The 18219-nt window shown below is 43.8% G+C and overlaps 3 protein-coding genes across 5 annotated transcripts; 1 reads left to right on the top strand and 2 right to left on the bottom strand.

Moving 5' to 3' along the window:
- Window positions 1–280: 280 nt before the first annotated feature.
- RB195_017840 (uncharacterized protein) lies at window positions 281–9361 on the top strand (the record flags this gene model as incomplete). The annotated part of the gene is made up of 11 exons (XM_064185013.1): window positions 281–392; window positions 1951–2043; window positions 2626–2716; window positions 4960–5086; window positions 5144–5302; window positions 5972–6055; window positions 6113–6259; window positions 6372–6482; window positions 6556–6663; window positions 8573–8689; window positions 9179–9361. The coding sequence occupies 11 exons, from the start codon at window positions 281–283 to the stop codon at window positions 9359–9361; spliced, it is 1332 nt and encodes a 443-aa protein (XP_064040894.1).
- Window positions 9362–9504: 143 nt separating this feature from the next.
- Window positions 9505–16789, bottom strand: RB195_017841 (uncharacterized protein; the record flags this gene model as incomplete). Of its 3 annotated transcripts, XM_064185015.1 has the most annotated exons (11): window positions 9505–9576; window positions 9726–9857; window positions 11303–11471; window positions 11549–11658; window positions 11927–12016; window positions 13448–13611; window positions 13990–14117; window positions 14247–14796; window positions 14863–15178; window positions 15269–16038; window positions 16660–16789. In XM_064185015.1, the coding sequence occupies 11 exons, from the start codon at window positions 16787–16789 to the stop codon at window positions 9505–9507; spliced, it is 2631 nt and encodes an 876-aa protein (XP_064040895.1). The 3 variants fall into 3 exon arrangements, with proteins under 3 accessions (XP_064040895.1, XP_064040896.1, XP_013290788.2); XM_064185014.1 differs by lacking the exons at window positions 13990–14117; window positions 14247–14796; window positions 15269–16038; window positions 16660–16789 and having other exon boundaries at window positions 14863–15130; XM_013435334.2 differs by lacking the exons at window positions 9505–9576; window positions 9726–9857; window positions 11303–11471; ... (5 more) ...; window positions 14863–15178; window positions 15269–16038 and having other exon boundaries at window positions 16568–16789.
- On the bottom strand, window positions 15188–15889 carry RB195_017842 (uncharacterized protein; the record flags this gene model as incomplete). Its single annotated transcript, XM_064185016.1, has 1 exon — window positions 15188–15889. The coding sequence occupies one exon, from the start codon at window positions 15887–15889 to the stop codon at window positions 15188–15190; it is 702 nt and encodes a 233-aa protein (XP_064040897.1).
- Window positions 16790–18219: the final 1430 nt, after the last annotated feature.

Genomic DNA, 18219 nt, shown 5'->3' on the forward strand with positions numbered 1-18219 from the left:
GATTTTGGTCGATAAATTTGAAACCGAGTGCAATCTCGGATGCGACGGACGTTTTCGTTTATGAACCAGTCATTCGCAGTGCATCCCGATGACGTAGGGGTCGCTGTCATCCGCAACCCATCCATGCGCCGCCGGGACGCTTGCACGATTCAATCGCCGTGCACTCATTGAGCGCCAGTATCGATTGAACAACCCGACCTAACAAACTCCTAGCACCTTAACTAGGATGCTATCGTCACCTCGCCACTACTGAACGCACTTATTCGTCAGATCGCACCTAATGGATACGAATGACTTCGTCCTGAGGAGAATTCCAGCACAGGCCAGGCCTGCGACTGTGCTTATTGGCGGCCTGTTCTCTATGCTCAGCTATGGAGTGGTCTACACTTTCGGTGAGTATTTTCGTACGTTCTCCGACCTTTGCTTCTATTATTGTCGAGGGGGCGTGGCCCAGAAACCTTCTTTTACAATAATGGATGCAGCGGTGAATTTGATTTTATCCATGAACGTCATTCGATGCTTATCGACCAAAAAAGAAAATTCTATTTGCAAATGTCGTAACTGAGAGCAAGTGGGAGTCCGGAAAGTTTTCCTCCTATCCTCAGAATCCAGTTGTTTCTTCCTTCTCCACTGCAGAATACGATTCAATCTCAATTAAGGCAGTTGAGCGGGGAATTATGATTATGAGAGTAGTTGCTGCGATGAGAAACACATCCCATCAGCTTACCGTATCTGAATGGATTATACTTTTGTTATTGCCGCTGCTCGTTTTCAATTCTTCGTTCACCACGACGACCGACGACGACAACGGCGCTGATGGGACGGCCGGCTGAGTAGCGCGTGTTTTCGAGGCAGACGTTGGATCGTCCGGGGAGAAACAAAGACTCATTACCGAAGAAACAGGGAGGAGCTATAAATTATCCTCACTGCTCACGGATACGGTAGCTAATAAGCAACTATTCTCGGGATTGATGTTTGAGTAACAAGACGGGTTTCTTCTGTTGCGAGGACGTGCTGTAAACAGAAGAAAGGATGTTAGGATCCAGAGGTAAAACCCTTGCCCGCTGGTTTACTATTATGCATGCCAATGTACCTACGAAAATATTTCCTATGCATTAAAATGCCGAAATAAAATGTTTGGGATTGTCCCGCTTTCTTACTCTTCTAACAAATCCAGAAGAACACGTTCTTAAAGTACACTTCATTGACGCTGCAGTGCAGCACTTTGAATTTTGCAATAAATTTCAGTCACAATGCATCATTTTCATTCATCAAGCGCATTTTAGCTCATTGAAAACTTATATAAATCCAAATTCTGCAAAACGTTAGACTCATTCGTGAGCTCTTAAAGACGCGGATGGCCATTTTTTGAAGGCCGTACATAAATACCATGTACTTGATTTTGAAAGAATATTACTGTGTTGGAGTTACTTTCAAGCCTGTGTACATAAAATAATAACTCTGTATAATTTTTAGATTGATTAGTTAGCTTTTTCATATTTTTAAATTAGAATTATTATTAAAAGAAAGAGTTTACGTCTTGAAACAGGGGGTGAAGTGAAGGATTCAGCTCAATTCTCTTAGTTTAGTCTGTGAGCTTAATCTAAATGTTTTATTAAACGCTGTGTAATACACTCCCCGATAAATCCAAAATCCATATCGTCCCTGCACAAACTGCTATAATAGTTGGCGCTTCTCCAGAAATTCAAACGAGGCCACTAACCTCACTATCAGCGCTCCTCTCAAAAACGTTATCACAATTTCAGTGAGAAAATTTCAATCTTTGGGTGATTCGCCGTTTTTGAGGTCATCGGACCTAATTGATCAATCAATTAATTCTTAAGATCACCGTGTACTACGTAGGAGATATTATCATTTTCTCTTCTCTTCAGTGTAGCTTTTCAAGAATGTTCGTCAGATTATAAGTGAATGTCTAAAATCGCTTTTCAGGCAATCTTCTACCGTACATGGTGTCGTATTTTCGATGGAAGGTGGATCCAACCATGGGATTCGGTCGGCTGATCTGGCTACAGACTCTGATGAGTGAGTTGTGGGAGTACTGACTGCCGCGGCGGTGGCGGTGCCTGGCCGAGCGCGCGCGTCATCCTGCCTTAGTCACTCGTCGACGTCTAATGGAGTCCTTTCATGATCCCCGTTGACACTGTACGCCATCAATGGCCGCAGCGCGGCAGACGCACCTCCTCACAAATAACGTAAACATCCACTGTTGAGGAATCCTAGGGGATTGTCGGTTATCCCAAGGTTTATCTTGTTGGAGATGATATTTTTGAATCTACTACCCTACTCGAAGGGAATGGAAATAACCTTTGGATCCTTCCCATAAACTGTTCGTACCCACAAAGTGGGAAAATTTTTTATTTTTCTTTGTTATCAGTTTCTCAAGATAGTTTTCTTTCCAAAAAAAGAACCTGTCAAGGGTAAAATAGAACCGAAGTCGTATAGGTGTTCTCAGCTAAAGAAGAAGTATGCGGGAATTTTGCTCAAAAAAAATCTGCCCTAGTTGATACCTAGCGCTCAGAAAGAAAAACAAGGGGAAATAATTGTTTTAGTTTTCTTGCTGATTATGACTGGTTCCATTTGGAAATCTCCATCCACTTTTTCCAGGTGGCATTCCGTTTGCGATGTTGATGGGAGGTGTTCTGGAACGAAAAATCGGCGGAAAACGAACTGCTATTCTAGGATCTGTGATATACACGTAAGTACAGATCCTATCGGAAATGCGGAACATGGCCGAGGCTCACACGTCTCGTCTCCTGATCAAGACGTTACGACGCGAGCCTTAGCCGCGTAATTAGCTGCAGCTGCGTCAATGTGGTAACCTAATCTATCGTCTGCCTGGGATTACCTGTGCTGCGCCTGATTGTTGTGCATTAAATAGCAGTTTGTTAACTCGCTTAACCGCACACACGGTATTCTGCCAGAAAAATCCATGCGAGCGGGGGAGTTTCTCGATTACTCTCTTTGCACATGGTTACTGTTTGTGTTGTGTATGTGTGTGTGTGTGGTGCCATCAATGAGTGCGTTATTCAGCGCTATGTTTGGGCATCAATCAGGCACTGGCTGTGCTCAGTGTTTGCTTCTGACTGTCGCTACCGCCCTAAATCCTAGCGCACCCCAAAAACTGTCAACTTGACTCACATTACTCGCCCACGATCTTTTTCTTAGGGATGGGTGTGTTCGACATCGGCTCGAACCATCTCAAGGGAGCGATAACGTGCTCGTGGTGAGCAAGCAGCGAAATGCGCGGATTACGGTGTTCGACGAGATTCACTGCATAGCTTTTACGGACCCTTTCATTACGGCTGGTGCTCGCGATTCAGCAATAAAGCGCGCATTTAGAGTCATTCGCAGGTGGCAAGACATATCACATACTCACACACTCAGAAAGCACTAGCGGGGCTCGGTTCATAAAGGTAAGTGGGACGGGCAGAATTGAGTCACTGGCGCTACTTTATTAAGGGAAACCAGTAATGAGAATCCTAAATGCATGGAGAACCGTAAGAAAACTGAGCTTATTCTGCAATTCACCATTCTTCGAGACTCCCTAGAAATCCATCAAACTGAAGTCGTCTACATTTTTCTATGGAAGTTTAGGAAAAGAGCAAGGATCTTTTCGAAAATTTGATTTTGCACGTCCTCATGACGTTTTTTCACAGAAAGCTTGACATCGACCAGAAATTTTCGGGGACTTTTTTTCGTGCAAGTTTAAGTTTTGATGTATCCTTATACATGTGGTGTAAGTTAGTTCTCGACATTTTTCTGAATTTAAAGAGTTTGATTAATACTCCTGGATTGTGCTGCTATTGAAAAACCAATGTCATCCTCAGTAGAAGACCTGCAACGTGCAACGTTTTCACCAACTCGCTTTTCAATTGCGAATTTACTTTGGTTGTACGAATGTCACCGTTGTAATTTGTATTATTATTATTGTTATAAGTAGGATTCAGATGTTTACCGATCTAGATCTTGCACAAACCCTACATCTTTTGAATTTGTGGAATAATTTACCAAAAAAAATGTGGATTTGTAACTTGCACCACGAATTTTAAAAACCGTGCTGATCTTGAACTTGGCGGCTAACGTTTATGTAACTAAGGAAGTTGTATCAATTCATTAAATGAAACGTATCACGGAACTAACGATTTTGAGGTCTTTTCTTAGATGAATTTCCCAATGAGAGAATTCCCAACGGGAGATCGCACTGATCCACGCCTATCGCGATGTTTCACTGAGTGAGATTCACTAAAAGAATCCGAATAATACGGGTACTGGCACGGGCGCTAAACGTCCGAAGATGACGCCACAAAACTGCGAGAACTGGTCAGAATGACAGGGGGAAGCTTTTATTTGTATGCATAATTCTTAACGACTTTATCGCTCAGAACCAGAGAAATCACGTAAACTGCGGAAGTGCCTCTTTTCTTCAAGGATGACTTATTATATTCTTACATTTCCGCTTGAACTTTTCTGAAAATGCTTAAATTCCCTAATTCAAATAGGAATATTTTTCGAATATGAGGCGGAAGTCTGTATCTGGATGGTACTTAAGAAATTTAGAGAAGCTGGACCAAACTGTATAATTGGTGGGAGCCAGAAGAAGTAAAATTAAAATTATTTAAAGACGGAAAAAGGCTGAATCCAGCGATTAGTAACCGAGCTTGAGATCTGGGTTTCCCTGTTATTTTGTTAGATTTTCTAGAATCACTTTAAAAAATACAATTAGGCTAAACATTTCAAGTAAATGAACCTGAGCAATATTTAGTACTGATTCCAAATTGAGTCAATTTCCTATAGTTAATTTCTCCTTCGTTTTGTAGGTTAAAATTTTCTTATTTTTTCTAACATAGAACTTATTTATTTACTTATGAAACTAGTTGAAAATTAGTTTATGTTGATGATTTCTTGGCTGACCTTCATCTTCAGTGATTATTCTTCCAGATCTGGCATAGCTATCACATTTTTCTCAATCCAACACTCTTTGGCCGCTGTTCTGCTCACAATGGGGATCTTTGCGAGTGTAGGTGCAAGCATTGCCTATAACGGGATTCTGACCACCGCTCAGCGGGTAAGTGACAGCAGTTCAGCGGTCTTCCTACCCTGTAACTCGGTCAGTCACTTTCAGTGGTTTCCAGACAACGTCGGACTGGCTGGTGGTATGATTGTGGCTGGTTACGGTTGTGGTGCTTTTGTACTTTCGCCATTACAAACAGCTTTCATCAATCCGTTAGATTATCGAGTGAATATTGATGGATTTTTCACGCAAGTGGATCTCTTGGAGAGGGTAAGAAAAAGAGAAGGAAAAATTATATCGCCAAAACCAAAAAAAAAAAGATCTTTAGATTTTATTTCCCAGTTATTTGGTTTTCAAACACTGGAAAAGGGAAACTTGTTAGAGCAATGCAGGGCAGAAGCAGTACGTTCATTCGTAAATATTGTATTTAGCTGTAGATCGAATCAGCTTGTCCGATCAATTTAATGGAACCAATCAATCTGCAACCGTAGTTGTTGTTGAGAATCGAACAAATGTTCCGACAACTTGTGATTTGATGAGGTTCCTCTGTAGTTCTTTACTGATTTCCTGTCAGTAAAAAGGCCATGCTCATAACAGCAACTGTAGCTCGCGTCGATTGAAGTCGCTGGTGAAGGCGATGCCGCGAGGCCGACGCAGCGCGTCCGCAACGGAGACAGACACGGAGACCCTGCTTCCCTGACGCATCCGCCGACCGATAGCGCACTTTCTCTGCCTAGGAAGTCGCTTTTCTAAGAACAACTCTTTCTGCCGCCGTCGCAGCAGAATTGCGTCAGCCCGGTTTAACACATTCAGCGCAGACTGCACGTATTAGAAAGGAACCTCAGAGACATGCGATCAATATGATTTTCTCACTGCACCTGTAGAGTATAAATAATTGAAAAATTGTAGAATTATACTGACTGGATACTTTTTTTGTAGGTACCACAAGTATTCATCGTAATGGCGATTTTGTTCGGTCTACTTCAGCTCTTCGGTCTACCTTTTGTTGGACAACCAGTAGAGGTAACAGGACGCGGTGATTCCGCTAAGAAAGCTCTTTTACGAGTACTTCCGTTTCAGGAGCTTGACGTTGAGACTGAACCGCTTATTATGGAAAATACAGAGAAGTCAGCTGCAACACAACTGAAATCGGCTACATTTGTGCTGTTGTTCGTTTCGTTGACTTGCAATGCACTTTGGGTTCAGCTAATTAGTGGTTTATACAAGGTATGTAGAAATATCCTTGTTTATTTCTCGTTAGGAGTATTCCAAGGAAAAAGTACATAGCAGCATTTCTAATCCTTGTATGTTTTTCCTGCTCTCCAACAAATCCTTGCAGGCTTACGGTCAACAGTTCATCCACAGTGATCTATTCCTATCGTTAGTAGGTTCACTTGCATCGGTTTGCAATGCTTGCAGCAGAGTGATATGGGGAGTTGTGGCCGATAACGTAAGAAATAAACCAAGCAGCTCAAGATTTCCATTGAAACTCATGCGCATGTCTCAAATACTCGTCGTTTCAGACCTCGTTCCAGTTTTCTATGTCGATCGTCTGTACGCTTGGTGCATCCCTTGTATGGTTGCTGCCAAGCGTTCGACTGTTAGGCAACGATGTTGTATTTCTTGCTGCGGTGGGTATTTTGGTGATTTGATTACGACCTCATGTTGGAGTTCAAGAAACCATTTGAATCTCACTCATTTCTTGTTTCTTCGTCGTAGGCCAGCGGGAAAGAGATGCCTAGAAATACTCGAACATCGTTACGGGACCCGTGGGTCCTATACTGCGGGAGCCTCTTTCCCGTTCCCTTTTCACTCATTCTTTCCCCAACTGACCACTGAGCAAATCTCGATCTCCATGAAAGTGCATATAGAATTTCCAGAGCAGAATATTACTGCATATGTCAAGGAAATAGTCGTTTCAAAGAAAAGTCAAAAGTATCCTCGTCGTTCGTCCACTCCGTAGTCACTGCCTAACGCGTTCAGCTCAGCTAGCACGATGCATACGCTGCGGCACTGAGCGCGGGTGCTTCCGTCACACTATGTACGCAGTGAAACTGCACCATCGATTGGCAGGCGGAGCAGCGATGCTGCGCATGCATCGCGTTGGTCCGGATGAATACGTCTAGCGCTTGTTTTTTTTACCATAGTGCTGGGAAGCATAATATATGTGGTTCACAAAAAATGGAATAGTAATCCAGTGCGATCGGAAATTTTGCTGCACCATTATTACCCTTCTCATTTCGTCTACTCAAAAATGGATCCCATTAAATTAAATGAGCAAAAAAAAAAAAAGAAAAACCAGAAACTTAGCAAAAAGGATAAGAAACAGTAGACGCCGATTTCTTCACTCAAAAAAAGGCCACAGAACAGTACCTGTAATATCGTGCTATCAAATATGTGGAGAGTACTCGACCACTCAAACTTTTCGGGTCTGAAATTATCTAGAGATCCATGATCATTTAAAGCCAGTGAATCACGAAATCGACGTTCCTGGGAATCGTATTTCTAGGGGAAGTAAAATATACATTCAGGGTATAGATTACGAGTATGGAGTGGCCCCACTCAATTCCCCTGATCGTCTTGAAGAACGGCGTAGGAACGGCGTTTTTTCCCTACGAGGTGCATTAGAACGCGTCCCTTTGTACACGTTCCGGTCCCCTCAACACCTATTCATTGGTTTTGCTTGAATAGGCTGGTTAGGAGGCCTCATTGATTTACGAACGTTTGCTTGTGGACGCGGCGCACACGCAATATTGAGACGTTTTGACGCACCTCGTAGGAACAAACGTTGTTAACGATAGCGTTTCTCATCCAACTTTGTCGGTTTCCTGATTCTCTGCCTTGAAGAACTTTTAATCTGTTTCTTTAACACCTCTAGGACTATTGAAGGGCAGTCTTCGTCCTCCTAAAAGAATCCTTAAACTCTGAGTTCTGCTCAGTTGCCAATCTTCAAAACTTGATCTACCTTTAAAAAAGATGAGATTATTACTAGTTATTGCAGAAAAGGAAACTTGAAAATAAGAAGCATTTTCAGAAATTAGCAGTAAAATATTGTGTGTGAGGGAAAAGCAGCGCACTCATGCACCTGCACTTCCAATTAGTGCTGCTTTTCCCCCTTACGTACTGCTTTACTGCTAATTTCAGAAAGACTGTAAGAGATTCGTCTGTGACTGCCCTATCGATGGTTCGAAGCCGCAATTGTGCAAACCAAACCTTTCACAGCTCCTGATTAGATAAATTGGTTCCTGACTCGACTGGGAGGGCAAAAATATGACTTGATCATCGGCTGGCCTCCGCAGGTCATTGTATAGGCCAACACGCGTTCCAACGACCTTAACCATCACGAATTGCAGTAAAACGCGTTGGCGCGGACCAAGCAGATTGCTTCACGCCAGAGACTTTATCCTTTCTTACCCTTTAATTTCAAGAAGGTGTTGTTCATTTCCAAATGTCTTTTATCTCTCAGAAAACTGTTGATCATCTTTTTTCTCCTTCATTTCTCCACTGATTTTAAGCTTTTACACGTAATTAATATTTTAGATATGCGGAATTTTCACATGTGTGGGTGGAACGTACTCACTTTTCCCGTATATTACCCATAAACGCTTTGGGAGTACCAATTTCGGCGTTCTATATGGTTTCCTGCAATGTGCTCTGGTAAGTCTGCATATGTGAGCGAAGTCCTTAATCTCGGGATTAGATGTATGTCAGAGGATCGAAACCATCTCTTCTTTTAAAGGCAGCATACTACGAACCTGACGTGGTGAGGGAATCGACGGAAAAGCCCAGAGATAGGGTTGTGGAGCCGAATACGTAAATATAAACAATTTATTTAAAAAATGGAAGAAAGACGCCGTTTTTCTAGCGACGATTTCAGTTGCAGCGCGCCATCCTTGCGCACGCACCGAACCCGCCTGCGAGCGGTCGAAAATAGATAAGGTATCCTCACCAGTCTATTCAGTAAAACCAATGAATAGGCTTCTGAGAGGACCGGAGCGTGTACAAAGAGTTGCGTTATAACTTAAATCGTAGGAACTAAAGCGGTTCCCACGCCATCCCGCAATCTACAACCCCATCCCTAATTTTTCCCGTGGATATCCTCGGATTCATGGTATGCCTTTAATTGTGTCATAAATTTTTTTTCAGTCGGTAGCTGGAGTGATAGCAGCAATTTTATCGCAGTTCGTCTTGCCAATTCTTGGATTTGATGTGCTCTTCCTAATTATGGGTTGCTTTATGGCGTTCTCTCTTCTGCTAACTTCAGTCGTTCACTGTACGGTACCGAAGGAGATTCAGATAAACTCGGAGAACGCTTATGAAGAAGAATAAAATCGTGTTCAAGAGATCTGCACTGTAATCTTTCTTTTTTTCTTTTCTTAAAGATGCTGGTATATGACTTCCACATTATTGATGTCATTTTTATTTGGTGATAAAAGTGGTAATAAAATTAATAAATTGTTTTATTAGTCGCCCTAGATTCCCAACAATTTTCGTGCATTGGCCGTAGTAGCTGAGATGACTTCCTCCACAGGCAGATTTTTCACCTAAAAATAAGCGTTGTGCAGTGGAAAGTGAAATGCAATGCCTGGCTCTTGTCGCTGTATCAGTTGCCAATATGGCTAAAGCTATTTTATTTATTTGCTTGAAGAGACAGTTGCATATGTATGGTTAAATATTAAGTAAATATAGATACCTCAGCAATAAAATCTGCAGATAACTTTAGGTTGGCCGGCTCATTCCGTTCTCCTCGAACTGGACCCAGGACTGGAGAATCGGTTTCAAGCAGCAGCTGCTCGATAGGAACTGCTTCAAGCAGAAAACGTTTCTGTAAAAGTCCGAGATGAGAGAAAGTTTGCGCGATGAACTGATAAAGGATGAAGAGTCTGGCATTAATCAGTCCACATGGGATCCGCCAACGCGATCGCTTCAGTCCAGAATCGTTTCGCGTTTGTGAATGCATGTGCAGCCTATGCAATGTGTCAAGTCGGCGTTTTTATCCTCTGGCAACGCAATAAGTAAGAGGCATACTTAAATGCCATACTTAATACTTTCAAGGCATCACCCCACGAATCTGTGTTGGTGCGGATTTCAGGTGGAGAGTTCCTATACGGGGGCGTAGATTATGGAGAGGAGGGTGATTCCGTCCATTTCTTCCTAATTGCCATAAAAAACGGTCCAGAAGATGCGGCGCATACACAACGCTGGGGGGCGCTCCAATCGAACTCGTTGTAGAAAATAGTGCGCCGGAACGCTCGAATTCGTATCTTCCGGGCCATTTTTTACAGCAATTAGGAAGAAATAGACGGAATCACCCTTCTCTCCATAATCTACGACTCCGTAGAGGCATAACCCACCTGAAACTCGTACCACCCCAAATTCCTGGAGTGATGCCTTTAAATGTTGGGTCAGATGTTTTCACCTTCAATATCAGCGTGTTTGAACCCCTCAGTATCCGTGGTCTCATCGTTTTCCGCCGACACACAAATATTGGGGTTAGATTCATGGTAATTAGGAGTAGGAAATATAGCATGATATAAAAAGCACTAAGCGTTTGGATACTAGACGGCAACTTTTTGATAAGACGCAATCTTAACTTTTAAGAGCCATCATTGTTTTAAATGAAAAAACATGGATCTTAAGAAAATAGACATTGAAACAACTACATTCGGAGAACAGAGAACAATTTCAAAAAGTTACTTTCTATTGAACTATTCTTCTGGAGTAACACAGAGAGAGCTTAAGAAATTATTCAGTGAGAAGGCATCATTGCTCTGGATGTCTTTGGAGGACATAACGTGGTGCACACACTGACTGGTTTGAGTTCGAAAGCAAGCTCAAGAGATGCAGCCAAAAATGGTATGCAGCGTGACCAGCATAGCGACTCCAGCGACTTCCGGATCGGTGCCAGACGGACATTGACAAGAACGGGGACTATGCACAACCTTCGCAAAATTTCATGGCTCTCGCTCTCTCCTTTTATTACAAAGATTTCAACCAAAATACGCTCCCAAATAACACTGCTCCACCTAACAGATAATTTGTGCTTCAGTGGATCGTATTCAAATTTAATCAACCTTCCAACATAACTATTTAGAGCAGAAGCTCCTGTCGGATCATTTTGTTCACGCCGAAGAGCACTTTGTAAGTTCCACTCTTCACTTTTAGACGCTAACTTCTTGTATAACGTTATCAAACAAATAAGTCTTCAACTAGTTTAGGACAAAAGTGATCCCTTGGCTACATATTTTCCAATTAGAACCTCAAGCTCACATGATCTCCAGTCGTAAAAGAGGGAGGGATGGAGAAGAAGAATCCAGCTTGCAATCCGCGCAGAGCTTCTTCAAGGGTGCCGTTAAAAGCATGCAACGCAACTCGATCTGCCGCGTTCTCAATGAGAAAGTCGACCGTATCCCCGGTGGCAGATCGAGAATGTACTGTCCTAAAATTACAGGGAAACTATAAAACGTGGTTACCACTGAGGCAAATGACATGAAAAGAACAACACATATCTCTTACATTGGTAGGCGAAATTGTTTGGCCCAACCAATATGTTTGAGAAGAACTTCCTTCTGCACAAGGATATCATCTGGAGTAATCTTGTAATGTTGTGTGAAGTCCAAGCCAATCTACATATACTTCACGATTTTTCCTAATCATCTTTTTAGAAAACAAATTTATAATCAGTAAGTATGGTATGGTCAAAACGACAAGGAGCACGGGGCAGTTGCGTAAGCGACTGCGCTCGAAGCGGTGTCGTGGCCCGTAGCGGTTAGGGTCGAAGGGGTACCCCTCGTTTATCTTGACTCCAACCGCTTTCTCCACCGCGCCGCTTTGAACGCAGCCGCTTGCGGAACTGCACAGTGCTTCATGTTGTTTTGATCTTACTGTAATTACCTCTCCAATGCACTTGACCACACCGCGATGTTCCTCCAGGAAGGCCTGCACGCCATCTATGTCACTAATTTTGACCGATTTATTTTTCTTCTATAAAAGAAACGATTAGGTACAATGAGATGGGTCAAAAGGACATGAAGCTGGGCACAGTTGCGTAAGCGGCCGCGCTCGAAGTGGCGCGGTAGAGTTATCGGCTGGGATCGAAGAGGGAACACCCCAAGCTGCAATGATAGGTACTGCTAGAAAGGGTTCCAGCCTAATCGTGAAAGCTACGCTCCAACGCAGCGATTTAAGCGCATCCGCTTACACAACTGCACCGAATTGCGTAACAGGAATTTGACCTGACTATAACTATTCCTAGACATCTCTCAAAATAAAACAGATGATATTAAAGGCATCACCCCGCGAATCTGAGGTGGTGCAGATTTCAGGTGGAGTATTCGTATAGGAGAGGATGGGAGACTACGGAGAGGGGGGTGATTCCGTCCATTTCTTGCTAATTGCCGTAAAAAACGGCCAGGAAGATGCGGCGCCGCACAAGACTGGCGCGCTCCAATCGAACCTCTTGTACAATATGGTGCGCCGAAACGAATGAAGCCGTATCTTCCGGGCCGTTTTTTACGGCAATTAAGAAGAAATGGACGGAATCACCCCCCTCTCCGTAGTCTCCCATCCCGTATACGAATACTCCACTTGAAATCTGCACCACCTCAGATTCGTCGGGTGATGCCTTTAAATAACACTTGGAAAAAAAGAAACAATGGTTAAAAAAAGTTCTCCACTTTGTAAAACTTCAAACTTGAAAAACTGGGTATCCATGAAATAAAGTCATCTCTACATGATTCTGCAATGATACTTTCAACTGCATACGAACTCAATCGTCAAGAGCATTAAAATTCTAGCAATTCGAACAAATGAACTGCGAAATATCCACCAAGATCGGATCTGAAAAGTGAATAAAGAGTCGGGTTTTATCGATCTCCTTACTACGTTGTTCTTGTATAAATGACCAACCGCTCGCTCTCTCCTGTTCAAGTCCATTATGATCATTTTCTATCCCCAAATACACTTTTTTTTTGCATCCATGTGTGCTGCTTCCATTTAGCGTGAACGGGATCTAGGACCACCCGTACCTTTTGGACTCAGGGATCAATTGTTCTGCCTTTTCTTAAAAACTCGACCAGCATTCGTTCCGCTTTGGCTATGCTTGGTTTTATGAGAACGATGTCATCAGCTAAACGGAGATGGTGTAAGTGTGTCGGCCATTAACTTCCACTCCACGTTATCCCATTTAAATCTTCAAGTTATCGAGACTGGCGCTGAATTTCCCAAGAGGATATTGGTCAGTTATGCTGAATCCTTCTCAAAGCCCTAGCCCTTTGCTCGCATATCCATGTTTCATGTAATATTTATTCAGACTTATTCATGATTGCATTTGTAAGGCGCAACTAGACAGAAACTAGATAGACTGGATGATAGTTGCCGATGTCATGTGCATTTCGATTTCATTTAAAAAAAAACCTCGCTCATGCTGTAAAGCATTGTCATGGCGTCGATGAGGACTACCGGCGCCTTCTTCAGCCGTTCTGATTCGGCCTTCAGATCTGACGCATCACGAGTTTTATGTGGCGTGTTGGGCTTTGGCCTAGCGACTACCGTTACTAACGATTCACTGCCAAACTCGCCTGAGGATATTTATGAGTCTCAGTCTAGAGGAATTCGTTCCTAATTTTCATATCATCAGAGCGCCCCAACCACCCAATATCGCCTAGTAAAAATTTAGGCTTTCGAGCGCCTGTTGGCCTATACAATGACTTGTAGGGGCCACACAATGATCAAGTGTCAGTGTTTTTACCCTCCCAGACAAGTCTGGTACCAATTTATCGATCCCGTAGGGATGAAAAGCTTTGTTTGCACTAGGGCGGTTTCGAATCATCGACCGTGCGGGTACAACGGAAATCTAACCGACTGCACCACACTCACCCCAGTGGAGAGGTGCGGTGTAGCGCAGTTGGTAAGAGGTTCCGTTGTGGATACAATCGATCAGAGGTTCGAATCCGCACTAGTGCAAACCAAGCCATTCGTCTCTCCGGCGTCGACTAATTGGTACCGGACTTGTCTGGGAGGATAGAAACAGTGACTTGGCACATCGGCTAGCCCCCATTGTAAGGCTGCATGCGCGTTCATGAACCTCAAACGAAGTCTGAGTTCAAGTCGAACGCGTGGGCGCATCCCCATAGGGATTCATAGACGCCGTGCACTCTATCCTTTATTCTTTGAAGATTTAAGTCGGACGAAGCCCTCCAATCACATTGATCACCTTGACTCCCGTTGATCTTCGAAATGGTCGAGCGGGCGCCAGTAATTCTTCCATTTGTCCCGGTCGCGTGCCAGAGTAGCCCAGTGGTTCCTCCTTTCGCGTGGGACACGAAGAGCATCATAATTTTCTTTGAAGGACTTCGTGAAGAAATCTGAACATCGGGTCGGCGGTCTTCCTGTAGTGCGCTGAATATCACGGGGAACCCAGTCGCTCACGGTTCTGGTCCAACGGTTGTCGTTAAAGCGCATCACGTGTCCGGCCCACCTTATTTTACTTTCCTTGGCAAACGCGGCGGCGTCTCTAATCTTCGATCGCTGACGTAGGAGAGAACTTCGAATCCCGTCCTTCACTTGCGTGAAACGGGATACTCCTAGCATCATTCTCTCAATTGAGCGTTCAATGACGCTGACCGCGTTTTCTTCCTGCTTGCGAAATGCCCAGGTTTCCGAAGCATAGGTCAAAGCAGGAAGTACGGTGGTGTTGAAGAGGTGAGCACGGAGCCGGGTGTTCCTGGTCTTCTTCACTACATCCTCGATGCTCTTGTACGCTCCTCAAGCCGCTCGTCTCCTCCTGCCCAGCTCGGGGGTCAGGTCGTTCATCATGTTCAATTCCCGACCTAGATAAACGTAGCTGGTGCATTCGGATATGTTCGTTCCGTTGAGCGTGAATGGGGAATCCGAGACCCATCCGTTCCGCATGAACATCGTCTTGCCTAGATTCAGCTGAAGACCGATGCATCCACATGTTTCGTCGAATTCGGTCAGCATTCGTTCCTCTTGGCTGATGCGAGGCGTTATCAGTACGATGACATCAGCAAAGCGCAAATGGTGTAGCTGCCGACCGCCGACCTTCACCTCCATGTCGTCCCATTCCAACTTTCGCATTGCGTTGTCGAGGGTGGCTGTGAATATTTTGGGTGAGATTGTATCACCCTGTCGGACTCACCTTTTCACTTCAATGATGATATTTTTGTAGAATGGCGAAATTCCGGTCGTGAAGTTACTGTACAACTCTCGAAGTACCTTTATGTACTGAGTAGGGACGCTTTGGTTGTCCAAGGCTTCCACGACCGCTTCCGTCTCAACTGAGTCGAAGGCCTTCTTTAAGTCGATGAAGGTGAGACAGAGCGGCATCTTGTACTCTCGTGATACCTCGATGAGTTTCGAAACAGTGTGAATGTGATCAATCGTGCTGAGTCCTTTTCGAAACCCTGCTGGCTCGCATGGCTGTCCTTCATCCAAGACCTTTTCAATCCTATTAAAGATTACTCTTATGAAGAGCTTGTAGATGACAGACAGTAAGCAGATTGGGTGATAGTTGCCGATGTCATGTGGATCTCCCTTTTTATACAACAACACGATCTTGCTGGTTTTCCATTGTTTAGGAACCTTGCATTCCGACAGGTAACGTGTGAAGATCCTCGCCAGCGTGTTGATGAGTACTGGCGGAAGGTTCTTCAGTTGTTCTGGTTTTATTCTGTCGAGACCGGGTGCCGTACGATTTCTTACCGACATGATAGCATGTCGTATTTCGGACGGGAGAATCTCTGGAATGACATGTCCGTCTTCCCTCAGATGGTGAGGAGGCAGGTGGACATGGCTGTCGAAGAGATCGGAGTAGAAGTCGTAGATGATTTTCTCCATCCCCCTTCTCGATGCAATGGTTGTTCCCTTCGGGTTAAGGAGAGCAGTCGTCCTTGTCTTGCGACTTGCGAAGTCTCGACGGGCATAGCGGATGCTTTTCCCCGCCTCTGCAGCTTCAGCCAGTACTTCTGCTCTTCTCTCTTCAATATCTATCACTAATAGATATTACAGTCGCGGTCACACCGCTCTTCCTCGAAAAAGTAGGGTAGGTACAGTTGAAGGGACCACCAGCCAGTGATTTACGAGCTGTGCGGATTTTTTTAAAATGAAGACCAAGACTTTCTGTGCAATGTCAATGCTTGTTAGCAGTGCCGAAATGTCCTTTGTGTTGCGGCCACAAATTCGCTGTTTAAATAATATCCTCTGACGTGATCTACACGAATGTGAAGTTAAAGCATTGGTAGTTCCAGGTCTATCTTCTTTTTTCTTCTAGTAGCAGTTAGCACATGTCGTGAATTCTCTAAGGCTAATGCTTAGGCTTTAGGGTCCTGACTCAGCCATTCACTTCCATTCCTAAACTGTAGGTTGACGAAATATCGCCTTCTCAAATGGGAAAGCCATTTATCGGTCGAGAAAGGTTTTTGTGCTCTAAGAACTTCTTTGCGCTAAGTACAGTTCGACTAGGGCAGCGTTGCCCCTCCCAATACATTTTACGCTGGTTCTGTCTTTGATAAGTTCTCACACAATTACCTGTATTGGATGAATTCCGATTGCAGGAATAACAAAATCAGTGTGTTGTGCGTACAGATCCAGCACGGCATCAAACTGACTTGCATACTCAGGACACACGACGGCACATTGCACACCGCTTTGCTTCGCTCGCTGTATGACGTCATCAACATCTGATTTGAATTTATTGTCCACCAAATGGCAGTGAGTGTCGATCATGCCGGAAGTCATCCTGAACTGAGCGTGTTAAGTCGATCAGCACCAGGAGGTCATGAACACATATGTGAAGAAAGTTTTATCGAACATGCCTCTGAGAATAGGACATTTTTTCCCTAATGTTCTAGGACAAATAACCACAAGTAGCTTATCAATGAAATCCGATTGTTGGGCATGAAAAGGACGACAGCAGATCCCAATATATTAAGGCTTTTCCAGGAGGCATATTGGACAAATGTGGCATGTCATTCTCGACGGTTCTGTTAACCACGTGATCAAGAGCGAAAACAAATCCGAACAGAACTTCGTGCCAGGAATCCCAAGGAGGGTGGCCATAGCCCAGCAGTCATGTACAGAAGCCACGGTCAATTAGTTACAATTTCTTCTTTCTAAAATTTCTTTTTGCATGCTGCAACTTACAATGCTAGATAACACCAGGACACATTCCCGGTACACCCCTGGCTTCCCAGTACTCCGTTTAAGAGAAAACTTTCATGGTGAGTACGTAGCTCCTTAACAACTGTCCATTAGTCACTAATTTGGAAAAAAGCACCACGATTTGCGTCATTCCATCATCATAAAACAATAATCGGTGTCGAATGTGTTCTATCGAGTTGGACCCGTCCGCCCCAATGCGCACTTTTCTCTGCTAGACATTCACTCTCTCCCACTGCGCTCACGGATTGAACACGTTCTAAATTAGGTACGACAAAAATAAAAAAAACACAAAAACATATCGCGTCAGGATTAACAGTTTTTCTGGTTTAAAAACTTAAAACTTCTGGTTCAATTTCCTTCTTAACAACTCAGAACTGCAATATTCCTTCTTGTATATGCATGAAATAACGTGGCGCTACCCAGATAAGATGGAAATAAAACATGGACTAAAATAATGCTTTACCAACATGTTCCACCGCAAACACACAATTTCATAATGTACTATACATTCCATGATGTTATGATGAAATTCAGTTCCTTAAAGGCAACATACCACAGAATTTATTATGTTGGGGTCTTTACACGAAATGTTAAGATCAGAGATGTAGATCACAAGTACGCTCTTGCATTCAATTCTCCTTAATTGTTCTGAAAAACGTGACGTGGGAAACGGTCTTTGCTCTTCTCCTACGAGGCCCCTAATAACGTGCCACGCCTGCCAGCAAGCGGGAGAGACAGCGTTAGCAGCCCATAGACTGTTCGCCCAACGACCGACGAATACGCTCGCCATGGCATACATGTTCTTAGATGTCTAGTACGTAACCTCAATCGCCAACGCCGTTTCCCAGGACAATTGGAGGAATTTGACAATTGAGCGTGATGGCGGTCGTACTCGTCATGAGCATACCCTAGCCCTATCTTTTCGTGGAAGAATCCCAAAATTGCCAAATTCGTGGTATGCTGTCTTTAAAGGCATCACCCCACGAATCTGAGGTGGTGCAGATTTC

This window comes from Necator americanus, chromosome II (assembly GCF_031761385.1).
Source record: "Necator americanus strain Aroian chromosome II, whole genome shotgun sequence".
In the NCBI taxonomy this organism is placed as follows: Eukaryota; Metazoa; Nematoda; class Chromadorea; order Rhabditida; family Ancylostomatidae; genus Necator; species Necator americanus.